At 35.6% G+C, this 19,817-nt stretch overlaps 1 protein-coding gene across 1 annotated transcript in view; it reads left to right on the top strand.

Moving 5' to 3' along the window:
* HCRTR2 (hypocretin receptor 2) overlaps positions 1-19,137 on the top strand; it is a 35,073-nt gene extending 15,936 nt beyond the window's left edge. Inside the window, exons 4-8 of the mRNA XM_002195211.5 lie at positions 7,120-7,235; positions 11,827-12,047; positions 13,466-13,587; positions 14,678-14,878; positions 16,112-19,137. Of these exons, the coding sequence (XP_002195247.2) occupies positions 7,120-7,235; positions 11,827-12,047; positions 13,466-13,587; positions 14,678-14,878; positions 16,112-16,305 (854 nt within the window). The 3' untranslated portion in view covers positions 16,306-19,137. The remainder of the gene's footprint in view (positions 1-7,119; positions 7,236-11,826; positions 12,048-13,465; positions 13,588-14,677; positions 14,879-16,111) is intronic.
* The last annotated feature ends 680 nt before the right edge of the window (positions 19,138-19,817 follow it).

Genomic DNA, 19,817 nt, shown 5'->3' on the forward strand with positions numbered 1-19,817 from the left:
AAGCTGAGTTTGTACTGCTATAAGGTAATGAAAATATCAGGAGGTGTTAAATAAAGTAATCAAAATATCAGGAGATGTTAATATGAAGTCAAGTCGCATAAACATAACACAAAATGTTCTTGATTATGTAGGCCTTCCTAGAACTATAATTTTTCAAGTTCTGTGAAATATCTGTGGATTTCTTTTGTGTTGTTGAGCCTTAAAGTACATTTTAAATGAAGTTTAAATGAATGAGGCTAACTAGTGTCTTGACCATGTTAATGCTTCCCAGAGGGTAGAAATGTTCCCACCCTTCAATGCTTATGCCTATATAATTCTGTGACTGATGTGCATTGAAGGTTTACAAAGATTTCAGTAGTCTGAAGAAGTAACTATGCAAAAACAGATTTTCTGTTTACCTGATATTTTGCTTATTGCTGGCATTTGACTAGTGTTTATAGGTATCTCCTGGGAGTTCAATGCAAATTACATGTAATTGCAGAATTTACAGAGGTGTCATCAATATAGGGTAGTGAGTTAATCTAAAATTTCAAATTAGTCATGGACGAAATAATTTAAATAACTTTGTGAAAGTAATCAGTTACAAATTAATCTATACAAGAAGTGTAACCCTGCCTTTCCAGATTAACTTTGAATCTAACATGTTCTGTGTCTGACTGAAGCTGTAAGGATTGCCAGGGAGTAACTATTTCTATTTTGTCTTCGGTCACAGCAAGTGGTGTGAGCCACCCACCCAAATGGCTGGGGCTCGACTCTGGTGGGTCTTGGCACACCTCCAGTGCTAACAGAGTGCATGAGTTACATGCTGTGACTCTGACACTGGATATAATGGCCATCAGTTATACCATTATTCACACACAGGAAAATAAAGCCAAGTTTGCCAAAACATATAACTGAAAGGTGCCTGTTTAATAGCCTTGAATCCAGCTGAAACAAAATCAGATATTCTCCCAGAGCTGTCTCTGTAGAAGAAGATTCCAGTCCTGTGAACAATTGTGATAAAATACAACTGGCTCACCTGTGCTTAATTATCATGATAAATTAGCTTAACTGCTAAGGGCTCTTCCATGAGCTATTCTGGAAGCTCCTTTCCTGCTAACAGCTTTCACAGAGCCACCAGAGGATTAATGAGAAGACACTGGGTATCACATTCCCTGTTCTTTATCTCCTTCATCCCAGTTAGTCTTCTGGGACAAGGCAAGGGGACAGAGGTGGCCACTAGCTCACTGCTACTCAGCGCTGACGAAGGTGTGCTCTGAGTCTGTAGCTGAGCGTAAGTCTCTGTTAAGCTGTAGTGTTCTTTGTGTTTGATTGGCGAGGACAAATATGCTATTATAGTGTTCTTCCTTCATCTGTGAAAAATTTTGTATCCCATTCTGCTGCAGGATACTGCAGTAGTTATGTGACTATTTTCTTTCACAGCATTCATTCTAAGTATAATTTTTATCCACTCATTTTGGCACAGAAGCAATTATTCATGCCTTTATCACTTCAGAGTTAACTCTGCAGCCAAGACTCTTTCAATCTCAGCCTAGGAAATGATGTGCTTAATTAATTAGGAAGTCAAGAGAGCATTTTATCAGGGAATGTAATCTCAGAATTTCCAGATCTGCATTGGCCACTTTTTGATTCTTATTGGGAAAGTGTTGCTTTTGAGCTACAGAGTCTGTAGTAGGTTTAGAACTATTTTAAAGAGTGCCTCTTGTTCAGTTGTGCTGAAGTAGTTGCAGCCTGAGGTGAAGCACCCATTATACAAAAAAAAAAAACCCAACAATAAACAACCAACTCAAACTGCCATGTGCTTGCAAGACTCTACTCCCATGGAGTGTATTTGTCTAAATTTAAGTCTACTGGTCTTCAGGTTATGATGTAAGCCTTCACTTGGATGTTTGGAGAGATAGAGGGGATTATAATAAAGGCAAGTACTCATGTATAGAATCAATTTTTTTGTGTCTGAGAAGGAGAACAAAGAGAACAAACACTCCAATTTATTAAAATGATTATTTATATTGAGCATGAAAAGAATAATTTTATATTAAAAAGTTTCCTGAAATGGGAAAGTTTTCACTCCACTGAAAGATAGCAATCCTATTTTTATCTTGCTGCCTTTTTAATGAATAATTCTTCTAATGGCAATACACCATCATTGCACCAGTCTGCTGGTGCATTTCAGATATCCTTAAAAGATCTCCATGTTCTAATAGTAGCTCATCATAGTAACTTGAAGGAAGAATCTTTATATGCATTAAATTACAAGCAGATTTCTCAAAATCATGGAATTGCCCAGTAAAAGTAGAGTTAATAGTATTTATCAATGAAGATATATATATACATCCCTTTCAGACTACAGACTTTATAGTGTAATTAAAAAATAATTTCCATTTCCATTCTGTTGAAAGTGTCTAAGGACTCTGAACTAGTTCAAAGCGTCGAATATGCAGTTTTTCTACCAAAAAATAGGGTTTGAAATCACAAAGGCCCCCAAAAAGAAGAACAAAAGAAAAGGGTAAGAGTGGAGAGCCTTAAAGCTGGAAAAAGAAATAAAAAGCAAATATTTTTATAGAAAATAGCTACATTTTTGTTGGGTTTTGTTTTGCCTCTTTTGACTATGCAAATACAGAGGGTTAAAGAAAGAGCTATCTTGGAGGATGTTGAAGGAGAAAAAAATCAATGCTGCTACAAATAACCTATATTTGCAAAGAGAAAGTAGAGATGTAGATGTTGCATACACTCAAAAGACCCTGAGAAAGTTCTATAGGAGAGTCAATTTTGAGAAAGGGATTGTATTTTGGATGTTTATTGCTTTGTTTAGAGCTGTATACAATTAATGCTGTCTAAAATTACAATTCATCTGATAAAATCTTTGCAGAATATCATGTACACCATATGTTCTGAGGATGTTAAACTGTGAATGTTAAAGACTGGGACTGCAAAAAGAGGATGCTTAGTAACACTTTCCAAAGTGTTTTGGAAGTCTGTTGTAATTCTGGGACCCCAGGGCCATTGAAGCATGAGGTGCTACGGAAGAGTAACTGGAAGCTGTGTCCAGGAAGATGTCAGAGATGCCAAAGCAGGAGACAACACTGTACCCTACACAGACACCCTACGTCTGTAGGACCAGCTGCTGGAAACCATAAAAGTCTGATGAGTGTCTGGAGGGAAGGTCTGATCAGTACTGTGACACTTGGGGTCCTCAACTGTGAACAAATAGTCGCCCTGGCTAATGAGATTTGAGTGTGCTGTTGGAAAGCTGCCAGTGACTGCAAATGGAGCAATAGTTCAGCCTAAAACAGCGCTCAATTTCTTTATAATTGCTTCTGGCATTCCTGAATGTAAAATTCATTGCCAATTCTAGGCTGAGGGTTTTTCATCTTGAGTACTGTCTAATAACAATATTTTATTTGGGAATGCAGAAGGATCCAACATGTGACCCATGCAGACTCACTTAAGGAGCCAGATTTGGCCACAGCTCTATAATAGTCTGTAATTGCTGTGCTGAATTTGATGATAAAGTGCCAAAATAAAAGAAATGTATATTAAAATGAGTTCACCATGTGTCCAAGTCAGCTAAGTACATTGTCTTAAAGCTGTTCAAGAAGAGAGTGTTAGCCAAAGTGCATTAGCCAAGCCCTTTGCAAATGATAAAAAGAATATGGAGATAATTCTTTCCCAAAACGGCATGGCTGAATGGAAACAAAGGGAAGACTTTGTGTTCCTTTTCCTTAGACTATTTATACAATAGTGCAAAACCACATTGTCTTAATTCTGGAAAACAAATAGCTGGAAATTGCAGTACTACAAGAAGTTTTATACATCCTGTTTATCAAACTGTTCATAATTTAATTAAAAACTTGTGGGATATTTTAATGTAGAAGGAAGTCAGAATATTTCTAATATTCAAATTAGGCTGGGTGTTATTGTAAATAGATGACTCAAGCACAATATATTAGGTTTCAAGATATAATTTTAGTATTACCTAACCCTAAGTACTCTGACATAGGAACTTAGCTTGGAAGCGCTGCATTATGTGGTTGATTTTTTTGTGCTATGGGCACCCACTCCCTAACATCCCTAATTATCAAGCTTTATTTGAAAAATATACACTTTTAGTTGCATTGCTCCTCTATGTTGGTAACTCCAGGACTCTCATCTTCCTGAGAGTAGGGAACCTGGGAACCCTACCGATGCTCAACAAATGTGATAGTCTTGCTTCTCCCTATTCTTAAGGAAACTGTCAGGAGTACTAATTTTATTAAGCACTATGGCTAAAGGGGCTATTTCATATCAAAACATTTTGAGTGTTTATTTCAATTTGATTACATATGCATATGTATACATGTATGTATATATGTATTTACACAAATACAGCAATATTCTGGCAAAACTCCAGAAGCCATAGTTTCAATCTACCAATTTCAGGCTGGGACTGGAAGACCATGTGGAGAGGGGAGCTTTAGAAAAATTTAAGATGTGTTTAATAACCACTGCAGTAGACAAATGAAAACTTGTTTTAACATACTGATCCTTTATCAGGTGGGGTAATTGCAGTGTATGAATGCCGATCTGAATCTAGTCCAACCCCTGTGACCACCTGTTTATGTTTTATTATCTCTTTTCAATAGACTAGCAGCAAGAGACATGAAAGTCATTGTTTTATTCTTAAAGAGGTGGTTACTCCAGCTAAGAACAATTTCCCCCTGTCCTGGAGTCCATTATGTTACCACAGAAGGCAAAGACACTTTTCTCCTCTTCTGCTTGGCAGTAAGAGTTTCAGCCATCCCAGTCAGGCAGGACCACAAGCTGATTGATGTTTGTATTCAAGGAGCCTGGAACTCACTTGATAAATGAATTGTATCCTTAGCCAGCCCTCCTCCTTCTTGCTGCTGTGATTTTCAAACTGCTTTAAAGCTTTTCTTTGGCTTGAGAAGCTAAACAGAGTCATGTTTCTTAGGGAAAAGTTCTGCAAAAGGCTTTGCCCAGGGTGGAGGAGGGACAGGTTTCCTTTGATGTTTAGCAGCTGGCACTTTCCAGGTGGCTAAACTTCAAAGGCAAGTGTTAGGATCTTCCTCCAACCTGCTCCTCAGTTCTTTGTAGATAGCTAGGCTCATCTAATGTTTTACTTTACTTGGAATGCTAAATTGGAAGTCATAAACTCCAGATGGCCTTTTAAATATGTACCGTCCTTCTACCTGAAAGGGGCCCGGCTGCCGGCAGAGCACTGATGAGGCAGGTGGCACCTCCTCCTGAGCAGAAAGAATGTACTTTCAATTCTGACCTCCTGTGATCCCAGTAAGTCACGTTACTCCAGCTTCTCCTTAATCTCTCCACCTGTGAAGCATGGATGTCAGTCCTTCCCTGGATAGCAGGACTGCTGTGAGACTGCATTTTCTGGAATGCAAAAGCAAGTTTGAGATCATCAATCACATAAAATCTCAGGTTAATGCCAATTATAAAAAACCTGCCCCAGATGGTCTTGCTCCCCCAGGGACATTGACAAGAGTTAGTAGCTGCAGCTGCTAGTAAGGAGCTGGTAAGCTGGTTTGCTACAGGATCTTAGAGCAAGTAAGAAGTCAAATACTACTCATCTGAATTTTTTAAACCCTGATCTACCAAAGCCATCAAATATCAGTGGCGGCATCTCTATCACCTTTTCTGGGAATGTACATTGGCTGGATTTTGCTGTAGCAGGTTTCCATCTCCTTGATACTGGAGGTTTTCTGGGTGTACCAGCAGGCACTTTCAGGTCCAACAGGAAGTGTGGGATCACTCAAGTCTGCATTTGAGAGTGAGCCTGGAATTTACATTATGGTGTTTTTCTCCCTGCTATGAGAGCTGTGGGGAAAGTCTTTGTATATCTTTGTCTGAACAAGCTCTGAAATTCTCCTGGCATGCCCTTCTCTGATAGGGTCCACAGTCTCAGTCACTTTAACAGGCAGAAAATAATTTTGATGCACCAAAGTTTTTATCTCATGCAACTCTTTTTGTTTCCTTTTCTTTTATTCCTCTTTTTAAATTTTTTATTTTTCTTTTTTTAAATTAAAAAAGCAATCAGATCTTGCAGATCTTATCATCCTGAAACATTTGGAAATTCTGGAAATTAACATAAATTTTCCTTCTTTATCCAAGATGCAATGCCTAAGATTACCTTGCAATTTAACTGTTTATGGGGTGCAGTTTATTTTCTGCTATGTGTTGTTACTGTCCAAAATATTATTCCTTTTCTGTGGCCATCCACAGATGTTAAGTTGTAATTAATACCAACAATTGGTAACAGGCACTGCACATTCTGGTATAAATTACTGATGGAGTTTAGGATGCAACAGTCTTAAAACTCAATACACTCAACAGCACTTCTAAGATGTTTTCTCTAAGCAAATAACATTCATAAGTTGTCTTTTGAAAAGAGATGCATGGGAAAATAGAACATAACACTACCAAACTCATTATTGTTAAATCAGAGTTTAAAACCATCTTGGAGATTTCCTAGGTTTAAGGCACTTGCATGTATTGATTCTATTTTTAAAATGTAATCATAATAATTAATTACTGCATCTTAATCAGATATATTCTGCCACCACCGAGTGATTTATGGAATGTGTGTCTCTTGTCCCATCATTGTCCTGTGCACTGTATTTTGCAGTTGCAGTCTTTGTAGGTGAGGGATTGAGCAGTTTACTCAGGCATACATAGTAGCCTTTACAGAATTAAAACTAATGGCACTTACACAATTTTTCAATATGTCAGGGATGAGGTAGGTTGGCTATTACTTACCTTTTTTTTAGATAGCAAAATTTTTCACTTACAGATAACATTTCATTTTTAGATAACAAAATTAATCCATCACTGTTTTAACAGAAAGTAAAACTTCCTAAAACTCCATACATAAAGTAATAATATATAAGAAATCAGTAATGTGATATATCCTTGGGATAAAAAGTACATTTCTAATAGAATGTATCTAGAAGTCATTAAAAAAACCAATCTTGACCATAATATTATTTGATACATTTTCCTGTTATATTGAAAAATATGCATATGTATATGAATAATTTTTCTTAAGGTGATTTTGAAATGTACATATATTTAAACACACCTTTCCTATTTGAATTCTCTTTCCAGCTGACGTTTACCCCAAAATGTATCACACATGCTTTTTTCTGGTGACATACATGGCACCACTGTGTCTTATGGTGTTGGCCTATTTGCAAATATTCCGAAAGCTGTGGTGTCGCCAGGTAAGTCACTTAGCACTGGCTCTGTTTACTTGCTCTTGCAACTTTGTGCAGATTCCCATGTACAGCCTCTTCCTTTATAAACTCCATTTTTTCACTTAGGACTTGGATTTTTCCATCCATGCAGCCACCTTGAGATGTATTGAAAAGTGAAGGCAGTCAGAAAGTAAACTGCTTTCTCATGTCTGTGAAGGGCTTTCTCTTAGAGAGAATGAAAGCAAAAGGCAGCTGAAAAATTGATTCTAAGTAGAAGAAAAATCTCCCTCACTGTATCTGAAGTGCTTACCAAAATACCTTAGATGACCTTATTTATAAGGTCATCTGCTAAAATCTCCTATAGCAGTCAAAATTTAAGATTGACCTTCTCATTTTGTTAGTTTTATTTTTATTTTTCTTACTCAGGTTGACGGCAGTCCAATCTGAACAAAAGGTAAACTAGAAGGTCCAACTACCAGTACTGGGAGACTGGAACTGCCTGATGTGAAGCTGGCTGCTACCAATAACATTTGATGGGAATTGATGGCAAATAATTGACAAAATTTCTCATGTGAACATCTTTTTTTTTCAAGATTCAAATAAAAAATAGAGGGAAAAAACCAAGAATACTAAACAAAACAAACAAAAAACCCACCAAGCAGACAAACAAAGAACATTTGAATTTAAGTGGTGAAATGATGCCGTTTTCTTGAGGAATCTTTAAAAAATCATTTTGTGTGTGTGAACTGTAATTTGTCATGCACCAGACTGTGGTGGTCTCTGATGTCTTTTGCTTAGTCCAGGATTTATCTATAACTGTAGGCCACCACTACCTGCCCTGTCATTCTGAAAAGGACAAAATACTCATTCTGTTGAAGAAATAATGCAAGATATTCCATCTCAAGTGTCTCTAACATAGTTCATATTTCCATTGACATATGGGCATGAATCACTTCTCTCTCACCAGCATGTTTGATACCATCCAATTTTGAGGCTGTCCTGGGCAGGGGATAATACCTGCCCCATCAGAAACATTTTTCATGCAGTTCATATTGATCCATCAGAGAAATCACAAATAGACTTTATATTTCTGAATATGCATGTGATAAAATTAAAAATCAAATCTTATACTGACAGAATATATCTCTCACAAGTAACTTGTATACAGGAAATGCCAAATCCACTTTAAGACTTTTTGTTATCGTCCATAAGTCATATATGTCACTTCAGATTAAGTTAAACAAGAATTGCTGTTTATCCTGCTTGTCAGCTTTAAATTATTATTTTTGCATTTAATTTCTTAGGTTGATAAGATTAAATAACAAGATGGCTTGGAGATAAAATTTAACCTTTACAGTTTAAGGGGACTCTTCTCCAGACCAAAGGATTTCTTGCTTAGTTTTGTTATTTAGTCTAAACATAGTTCTAATATGCTCTGCCTTGCTGAAACTGTCCTGTATTACCCAACGACTTTATCACCATAATCCTTCTCAGCCTTCTCTTCTATACCCTCTTTACAATCTGCCTGCCCTCTCAAGTTCTTAATTAACTAAGTTAATGAAAAGCAGTTGTTCTTAACCTGCACATACTTGAAATTGCTGGCTCAGAAGCAGAGCAGAAGTTGAATGACTGAAACCCAACCTTTTTCTTTTTGGCTTCTCCCTACCTCCACTCCCCAGTTGTTTTAGGTGGTCTATTTGTTCTTCAAAATGTTTCTTCTCCCCATTCATCTTGCACACTGGCAAGGTGAGGATGATCCTTTGTTTTTCAGTAACAAAAAGAGAAATTCTACTACAGGCTTAGTGCTACCAGTGGTGCCAAATTACAGCTGTCTCTCTGCCTGGCATGGATGATAGCACTATGTACAAGAGGCTGCACTAAGTGAAATTAAAACCAGTGCACATCTATTATCAAGTGTGACTTGGCTGCAGGCATCAGGCACTTTCCTAAGTGCAGCAGGTGTGCTGTAATTAGTCATGTAGCACAAATGAATGAAGTGCTCTAAATGTATTCTTTGGTAACAGTTTCAATAAAAAAACATGCTGTTTATCAGAAATTCAGTTGAATATGTTGATCTTATTGCAAGGTACAAAGAGACTTTCAGATGTACATGATAGAAAAAACATAACAAATAGTAAATGCTTTCTATGCCCTACATTTTTTCTAAAGGTTATTTTTTAAAATGTAATGTGTTATGCGTACAAATATTCATATAAAAATAGAAGACTGAATTACAAGTTATTGTTTCCATATTTTGTGTAATAGCTCTTAAAATTTCTGATTGTATAAATCAAGCAAATCTTTAAATTAAAGATTCAACTTTATAAAGGCAAGTACAATCATGCAAAAATACTAGAAATTTTGAGTAATAATTTTAATTATTAACAAGGAATTAGTAATTTAGTAGTCTATGTTCTTGTGTGGATTTTAAGTAGATTAAAAACAGCTTATGTACAAATAGAACTGAATGAACGGAATATGATGAAAATGCTGATACACAATTTGTAATATCAAGTTCCTAGTATGCTTCAAGTTTCTGATGTCCAAATGCATTGACACTAAAGAACAGTTGTAGTAATAGTTAGGAAATTTATCCATTTTCTTTTTGGTAGCTGAAATATACCCTTCCAATCTTGGCAAGCTGATGCTACATTTGAAAGATTTTCTTTGGTTATAAGCCCCTTGATAACTGTTAGGGGGTAGAGAAAAGGTACATAAGAAACTAAAACTCTAAATTTTAGTACTTGCTTATTCACAGCAAATAGGCTTTTCATAAAATGTTGGAATTACATAAATGCTTCAAAATTATCTCTCTGATTAATTACCAAAAAGCAAATTTGTGCATTATGCTCCCATGTGTACAATTGTGTATACTTGTACATACATAATCATAGAATTATAGAAACATTTATATTAAAAAGGCTCTTAAGGTCATGGAATTCAACCATAACAACCATAACCATGTCCTTAAATGCCAGATCTACTTATTTTTAAAATATCCCCAGGATATTTAAACCACTTGCCTAGGCAGCCTGTTCCAAGGCTTGGCTACTCTGTGAATAAATTTTTCCTTATATCAAATCTAAACTTCCTCTGGCTTAACTTGAGACCATTTCCTCTGATTCTGTCACTTCTCTGCTACACCCCACAGCCAAGAAGGGTAAATCCCTGCAATAGTACTGATGTGCAATTGTCAAGCTGGTAATGACTGATTTCAGCTGTGTGAGTGGGAATCCACAGTAGAAGTGCAAGGGGCTAAGTTGTTTTAAATCCATGGATACATTAGTAAAAACTAAATGGTGTAACTTATCCCCAGTTTTGCTTCAGAGATTTCCTGCTCATTACATGACAACTTTGCCAAAATGTTCCAATAGCTGTAAATCATGTTTGGGGGTGTACATAAAAGCTGAACTAAGGGCTTGTCTGAAGATATTCACACAAACATACAAAATCACATCCCCTAACCAACAAATAAATAAATAGAGCAAAACCAAAAAAAACCAACAAAAACAACCCCCACCCAACCCCACAAAACCCCACCAAAACCTCAACATAGCAGGTTTTCTAGAGCTATTCTGAATGTGCCTTCTTTTTAGTTTACTTTTATCTTTCTTAAATAAATACCAAAAAAATTCATCATTTTCTGGTCAGTTTGTCTGGATAAGCCCTATTAAAAACAAAAAGAAAAGTTACAATAGACAATGTGAACTTTTCAGATACTTTTGAACTTGAAATATTTCACATGAGATTAGTCACCCTACACACAATTGTACTACACATAAATAAAACTGTATTTCTAGCCAAAAGGTTTTCACACTCTATGACTTGAAAATATTATAAATGTAATTGTAATAGGGTTCTCTAAGAAAGTTCTTGACATCTGCAGTCTTTCACATTTCACTGAAGGCAGGAAGTAATTTAGAAGAACAGAAGGAAAATTGTTTTACTTGGCTTGTCTTATGTGAGGGCACTTTTTTTTTTTTTTTTAGTAGCATGGTTCTACATGAAACTCATTGCAACATCTCTTTGACTAATGTAATTCTTCCTGTGTTTTGGCACTTTTCCACTATTTCCCTGAGTTTAGAAGAACTTTGCAGAGGGATCCACGCTTCAGCTGTGAATATTTCTTTAGCTACTTCACTGTCATCTAGGTTGCATGTATGGAAATTTTATGGCACTTAAAGATATGCAGGCTTTAAATCCTTGTTTTCCAGCACTGAAAAACTGCTTAGTATCTTATATTAGCAGCATATTAATGGGAAAAACTACTCTTCTACACAACAAAACATTTAATGTAGAACTTTATAGCAATGTAAGTGCAGCAATAGGGTTGGTAATTTTGATAGTCTGAAGACACAAGAGAAACAAGGTATGTGGGAATTAAAGAATATGTCAGTTGATATTTGTGTATAAAACAAATTTTTTTTATGCAGTCCCTCTAGTGTGTCTGAAATTCAGTTTATTTCCTGCAGCTACATCAAATTTAATATTAAAATCCTTTTTATCCCTATGAACTTGCATTGTGTATATCAAAGTGTCTATTTTTCTTTTTATATCTGCAGATAAAATTTGTTTTTAAAAATGTTTTTCAAAATGCCCCTTATTTTTTCTGCCTTAGATCCCAGGAACTTCTTCTGTTGTTCAGAAGAAATGGAAGCCTCAGCAGCCTTCAGCACAGCCCCGAGGGCTGGGACAATCAACAAAGTCAAAGATTAGTGCTGTGGCAGCTGAAATAAAACAGATTCGTGCAAGAAGGAAAACAGCACGTATGCTAATGGTTGTCCTTCTGGTTTTTGCACTTTGCTACCTACCAATTAGCATCCTCAATGTCTTGAAAAGGTAAAGTTTATCTCAAAACATAAACACTTGTTAAAGCTTTCTGTCCAAAACCAGAAATCTCTGTTACAGGATTCCTTTTATTCTGGCAGATACTTTTGAAGGATAAGCTTACTAACTGCATGATAAAGAAATGGAAAATAAGCATATCATTGCAAGAAAATATTATATATTACATATATATGTGTATATATATAACCTATCCACAGTACTTAAACTATGGCCATTTTATGGAACTCTTATTAACAAGATCTTCCTCATGAAAATTACCTAACCTATCTTCTCATTAAACCTCATAATTTACATGGGATTACAGCTTGTTTGCTGTAAATGTCCCCGTGGAAGTGCAGTCACCTGAAGCAGCAGCTGAAGGTTAGCAGCAGAGTGCAGTGTTGTGGCTTGGCTCCAGGGACTGTGAAATGCTGAGTTCAAACCTAAGCTACTCATGTATAGTTTTGAGATCTTAGGCTAACGCTTCCATTGGTCCTATGAAGCTGTATTGTAATATTTTATCTTTTTCTCTCTGTGCATTTTGTATGTAATTGTGTACACTCTTGGTTTTTGTACAGTTCCTGAAAGACTAGGGCTTTGGTAAAGTTACACCTCATGAGACCTCTGGAATACTAATCAATAATAGCAGAAGATTTGAATACCCTAACAAAAACGAGCATGTTATTGGTGCTTTTTTAATTGGAGTGTTATTAGAACATTTTAGTTTTTAAGGGATAGTTTCAAGGTTTAAATACATTCCACTCAATTCTGGCCCTTCCCTAAGGCCTAATTTAAATACTTTTAATTCTCAAGTCCCTTTGTAGAAAATGTAGAGAGCAAACTATTTCCAGAAGATGGTTCAGGCCACCTACAACCTGAAATAGAGGAAATACATAGGCTGCTTCAACAATAACAGAGTTGGCCCAGAGTTAGATTTCCATTTAAATGGCAGAAGTAATGTGTAAAGAGTTTGGGAAATGCAGATTTCCCTGGAGGGCAGAAGCTGCTACAGTAGCCTCAGGTTTGGGGCCAGTTCAATGCCTTTCCAATTCCAGAGATATTTGGAGAGAGGCCTAGAGAGTATGTTGGAGAGTGGGCCTAGAGCCAGGAAACTCAATGACATGAGTACATCAAAAGCAACTTTTCCTGTCTTTCCTTGGCTTATCTGACACCAGATGATTTTAGTTACTTGGCAGAAAAGTTATACATCTTCACCATATTAAAGTCTCAGTTGTGCCAAACTACCAAGACAGGGGTCTGAGGGTTGGGGAGAGGATTTCTTTCTCTCAAGTAAGAGAACACTGCTGAATCAGCCTTTTTGTGGTACTGCAAATAGGTCATCTGAGATAAAATCAGGCTAGAAGTTGTAAAATCCTTTTAAATGAATTCTAATTTTGCCATCTTTCAGGTTTTCTTTTTTCTTTCTGTAGGGTTTTGGGGATGTTTAATCATGCTGATGACAGAGAAACTGTATACGCCTGGTTCACATTCTCACACTGGCTTGTATACGCAAACAGCGCAGCCAATCCTATTATTTATAACTTCCTCAGTGGTAAGTTACAGTTACCTAGAATTCAAGTTTAATGTATAATTTGAATGTAATGAACCATAGAAAAAATTAATGACCGTGTAACTCCAGCTCAGCTCCTCCAGTGGGAGCTAGATCCTCTTCCTAGAAGAAGTTGCCTGAAGCATCCCATTACCCTCAGGCTGTCTACAAATAAGTAACTTAGACCATGCCAGGGCCCAAGTCCAAGTGCTAGAGTGTGACTGTCTATGACATTAATGTGGTAGAGAACGACTTTGGCATGACTTTGCTCTGAAACAATTACCATTCCTCTAAACACTCCTGGATGCTCTCTGGCAGGTAGCACAGTCCGGGGCCTGTCCCCACCTGGCATGTTATATTCAAATACTGGGATTTGGAGGCTGTGAGTCTGTAATAGTACCTGCATGGACAGACTGTGCCAAGTAGGGTCAGCTTCAAAGAATCAGCCAGGATGCTGTTTACTTGCTAGTATAGATTTGTCTTAGTTTGTATTTGTGTCATTTGGCTTGGAGATCAGAATCAGGACCTGACCTGGTAGTATTGTAGTTAAACACAGGAAGGCAAAACTCTATTGATCCTCACTACATATTGGCCCACAGCAATTTTTTTTGTGGTGTGTAGTATGAGAATGATCTGAACGATTTCCTCTGAGCCCCAAAAGCATGGGGCTGTCAAATATTGTGAATCTTCTTTTAAAATCTATTTATGATAAAATACAAATTAACCATGGTCTCTCATTTCACATATCAGTAAGGATTCAAGACTATATTTGCTCAATTATTTTTTGTTACATATGTAAATAATCAGCAGACTATCTATGAGGTAGTTTCATTAATCATTCTAGTTTGTTCTGTCTAGCCAAGAATAATTCAGTCTTCACATCACACCTCACATATCTTCTTAGAAAGATTGTCTTTCTTCTGTCTTTCTCCCAGATGATTAAAGTGTGATTTTCTGCTTCTGCTTTAGAAGAGCATCTGGGTGGTTCGCATTAATTTTGCTTTAGATAACTCCTTTATATCCGAATCGATAAAGTTTGATGAAATGCGGTTTATAGTACAATTTTTTCATGAGTCATTTTTGTGGTTGACAGGGAAATTTAGAGAAGAATTTAAAGCAGCATTTTCCTGTTGCATCTTTGGCATTCGCAGCCATCATGACGAACGGTTCAACAGAGGTCGTGCCAGTACAGAGAGTCGGAAATCCTTGACCACCCAGATCAGCAATTTTGATAACGTTTCAAAACTTTCAGAACACGTTGTATTGACCAACATAAACACAATTCCATCAAATGGTACTGCATCTATTACCCACTGTTAGTATACTGGTCCCTATGCCTTTTGATCCCATAGAAGTAAATTCTAATTGTGCATCCATCGATATTGGGATCTGAGCACAATGAGAGAAGGGTGTTTAAAATTAAGAACTGAATGCAAGAAAAGAAAATGAAAACAAATATTTTATAGAATATGCCATAACTTTGATTATATAATGAGGAAAGAAAATTTCATCACATTCATTTCAAAAGTCATGTTGCAGATAGGGAGGGAGTAAAGCAGTCATATTTTATACAAATATTTTCTTTGGATATCTACTTATTTTAGACTCCTAAGTAAATAAAGAACAAATACCTGAAAGTTTGAAAATTATTTTCCCTATCATTGGACTCTGTTTATAAACAGCTGTATTCTACTCTCATCTAATTAGCTGAAGTTGTGGTATATTTTATAACAAATATTTTAATCAAAATTTGGTGTAGAGATTGAACTACTGTAATGTCCTTTACTATTTCAAAATATCTGGTTAGCATGCATTCTGGTGTGAGTTAGGCTGATCAAATAAGAAATTCATATTAATTTATTTTCCAAAGTTTTCTGTTCTTTTTCATGTTAGGTAGATTATTGCACATATTCAGGACCAGCTGGGAAGCCACTTTCTGCTTAATGTAGAAGGAATGGGGTTTTTCACCTGAATTCAGTAGTATTGCCGTTCCTTTATGTATGGCACAAGCAAAGTTACAAATATGAGACCCATATGACAATGTGGCTGTAATGTTTTACCCTGTATTTCTCATTTATCATCATTCTCTTCTCTCTGTCCTCTGCTCATGGCAGGGGAGTTAGACTAGATGGTCTTTAAACTTCTCTTCAAACCCAAACGATCGATGATTCCATGACTGACGTGTAAACAGGCCACTGTGGTGCTCTGATGGTCAGAGAGGCATCTGGATAAGGAACCACAGGGCAATTTACTAAATAGTGCATATTAATAAGTAGTAGAACACATGAAAATGTTGAAAAGTAAAAAAAAAAAAAATCAAGATTTATTAATCAGAAATGCCCTTAGTTTTCAGTCAAGAAGCTTTCACTTAAAATTTCCAAATACAATTTGAAATATTCTGTGGAAGACCATTTTATTAATAGATTATCACCTGCATAGTGTTCTGAGAGAGATAATCAGAGAGTCAGTTAGCCAGCCACCTGATACAGGCACTGAAATTATCTTAAAATCTTTATTTTATCTACAGATATTCCAGCTATGCTCAGCCCATTGAAGTCAGCAGAACTGCATCTCCACATACCTGGGATGAACATGACTTCAAATATAGATGAAGCCATGAGGGTTTCTGCAGAAGACACTGTCAAACCAGAGAATGCAGAGTGGGATAAATTTGTCCCTAGCATAACTAAACTTACTTCAATGGAGTTACAGCAAGGATGACTTTGGCTCAATACACAACTGCCAGAGGGTGTCACATGCTTTTAGCTGTGATACAGACTACAACTGGACAAAGGGGTTCCTTCAAAATAACTGCCTATCCTCTTTCTTCTCAGTCTTACAGAAACCTACTTACCTCAGTATGAGCTAAAGAACACGTCTTTACAATCCTTTTTAAAGAGTGGACTATATCATACTATGTAAATATTGTAGATATTTATTTTTATATATTTTAGATGCTGTGAAACATTCAAAAATGTACCATATAAAGAAATCTAAGTATTTGAAAGAAGGCTGAAACATCATTTATTTATATCCTCTTTCTATACATGATTAACACATGTACAATGAATGCTTATGCACTAGTGATATTCTGGCATTACTTTGCACTTCTTTTTCTGCAAATCCACTTGTAGTAAGTTCTATGTTTATTATGGAACTTTCACTTCAGATTGATTTGGAGAGAGTCCATATTACTTTTCTAAGTACAGACCAGCTTCTAATATGTGATTCCAAAGTGCTGAAAGTCACACGTGTTCATAAGATTACAATTAAACAGACTTTTTTCCCCCAGATTTTAGTGCCTAAAAAGTAATGATTTAAAGAAAACTTATGTGATGCTTAAAGGTGCTATAGGTTCAAATTTCCTACTCAGGCCAATAGGAATAACAAGTGTCAGCACCTCTGAAGGACTGGACATTTTTACTTTGGTAGCTCATTTTAGTCTGTAATGTGTAAGTGTTGCTCCAGAAGATCTCTGAAAATCTTTAAGAAACATTAGTTGTCTTTTGTTTTCATTATTGCTCTCTCAACTTTCCATACTAAAGATACAATCAATTTACAAATCTATATATCTGTTTATGGGAAAATCTCTCTGTCCTGGAGCATCCTACTATGTATTGTATTTTTCTCCTTACAGGATGAACATGGTGCATCAATGGAGACTTAGTCTTCTAGAAGAATGTGGTCTATTGGTTAGAAAAAGGCTAATTATCAGAACCTGAGATACCATTTACCTGTGACACTATTCTTATGTTTCAGTACAGATTTTTCAAAAGAATAAGTAATGAGAGGGAGGACTTTTTTCATTAAAAAGAATTTGGCATAGAAATAAGACAGTGTTATATATTCAAATGTTTCTATAAAGCCAATTATTAATCAACCAGGTGTTATTTGATTATCTTTTGTAAATATTTTTCTAGGTTTTTCTTTAACCTAATGTCATGCAATCTATTATCTATCATGCAACTATAGTTTTATGAAGTGCTCAATCACTTTATGCTTTAACCTTCCCCAACAACTGTTTTACTTGACATTGTTGCAATTCCTCCTAGTTTACATTGGTGTTAAGTGAGAGAAAGGGATTTGCATTCATTTGTATATTAAAGTTTTCTATTTAAAGAGAAAAAGGAGAATACTCTTTTTTTTTTAATTAAACAAGAATAAAGAAAAATCTCTAAATGGACAAAATGTTTAAATATCAAATAAAGTAATAGGAATTTAAATATTCCTATGTGTAAGCTTCATTTTTAAGTATAGCTATTATGTCAATGTTATTTTAAGAAATGATTTTGCTTTCTTTTTCTAAGAAAATAAAACCCAAATAACTATGGAAAACACAGCAGGATTTGATTTCATAGCTATTGCAATTCCTTTACTGTGAAAAGGCTATTTTTGCTTTTGAACCATGGAAAATAGAGAATTATTAGAGAGTGTTGAACAAAATATATATTTTTCTATATAATTCAAAATCATTGAACAAACATGGTGAATTAAAACATTACAGATATGGGAAAATGGAATTTTAAAAGTCCTCTAATTTTTTCTTTTGTTTAGCTATAAACAAATAAATAGTCAAAAAGTTAAAAACTAGAATAGCAACCCAGCTGCAAAATAATTATCAATAATCATTTGAGACAAAAAATACTTCAGTTTATGGTTGAAAAATGTCTAATATGCCCAAATTTGGCAAAGCTATATTTTTATTTCAGAAAATATATTTTTCGATTTTCCTTGAAGAAAGAGAAAGAATATAGAAAGCAATGTTATTTAAGAAAACTTAGAGAGCATGAGGGGAGTATGAGGGGATACTTTTCAAACATAGAAGGTCATGGGTCACTGTGGAAGGCCAGCAAAATTTTTATGTCTTGTCAGGTGTGTTGCCCAGATCCCTGTGAGATGAACAGAGATGAAAAGGGTCCTCCTTTCCCAGTACTCCTGACCTGGGCCAGCAAAGAACTAAAATATCGATGTTAGCGATGCTCATGGAAAAATCCAAATTCACTTCTTTCTAAAGGGGGGTGAAAATCACCTGCTGACACAATTTGTATTATTTTTGCTCCTACCTTAATGCCAGGGGGATAAATTGTGTTAGCTGAGTTAGTTCTGAGGCAAGAACATCACTAAAGGTCAATGGCAGTTTTTGGAGGTGTTCTGTGCCATGTTAGGAAGGGAGGTTCTGGCCTTAAGTTTGTCTTTGTAAGAGAAAACATATCTTTGCTTCTCTTTTTTATATTTTCTTATTTTCACCTAGATCTCCAGAATTAAAATGTTCCAATATTTCTAGGAATTTCTTTTAACCACAACTTTAACTTAGCAGTACTTTTTGTGTGGAGAAGATAAAATATGAGACATTCATTAGAAAATGATTCTGGGTTTTCTCTGGACAATTTATATTGAGTAAACAGCATATCTTTCAGACAAAAATTATGCAATCAGATGTTATATCAGATTTGAAATTATAAGGCTAGCAAGAGAGCATTAACTAGTTTTTGCCATAGTGTTTATCAAGCTAAATATTAGTGAAATATGGTTATCAAGATAAATATCTGGTTATTTTTATGAAAATATCTTTCATTCAAAAATAAATATTTTTGAGAAACATATTCCTATGCTTTTATTTCTTTTGTTTTACAGAATTCAATAAATGTTTTTTAATTAAAATAATCACTGAGAGAAATAAACCCAATAGTGAGCAATAACCAGCAATGGAGATAGAAATAGCTGTGAGAAGAGAGGGTATAATGAATGAACATTTCTTATCCAGCATATATATACTGAATGTTATCTAAAATCTGAGCCTTGATTGGGTTTTGTTACCTCTAGCTGCTTTGTTACTCTAATACTTCCACTACTGAAATGGAGAGAAATGGAGCTCTCATGCCATTGTTTCTGCTTGTCCACAGCAGCATTAAACATAGGGTTTAAATCACAGTATATTTGTTCCTGCAGATATAAGTTCTTGTGTCACCATCATTCTGGTGCTTTGTCTTTCAACATATTTCACAGTCTTGAAGGTCTGATATCCTGACCTGTTTCTCCTTTACTGTTGTCACTGTAGTGATAAGCCTGTGCCTTGCAGTCACAATGAATGCAAGATAATATCTCCCTGTCTCCACCTCCAAAATGCTATGTTTTTCCTTTTCTGCTGGACTACATAGAGAGAACCATCTCATGCTCTGATATTAGCAAAATTGGTATGTGTTATTAACCTGGAGAATGTTTTATAGGATGGA

The sequence above is a fragment of the Taeniopygia guttata genome, chromosome 3, assembly GCF_048771995.1.
Source record: "Taeniopygia guttata chromosome 3, bTaeGut7.mat, whole genome shotgun sequence".
NCBI lineage: Eukaryota > Metazoa > Chordata > Aves > Passeriformes > Estrildidae > Taeniopygia > Taeniopygia guttata.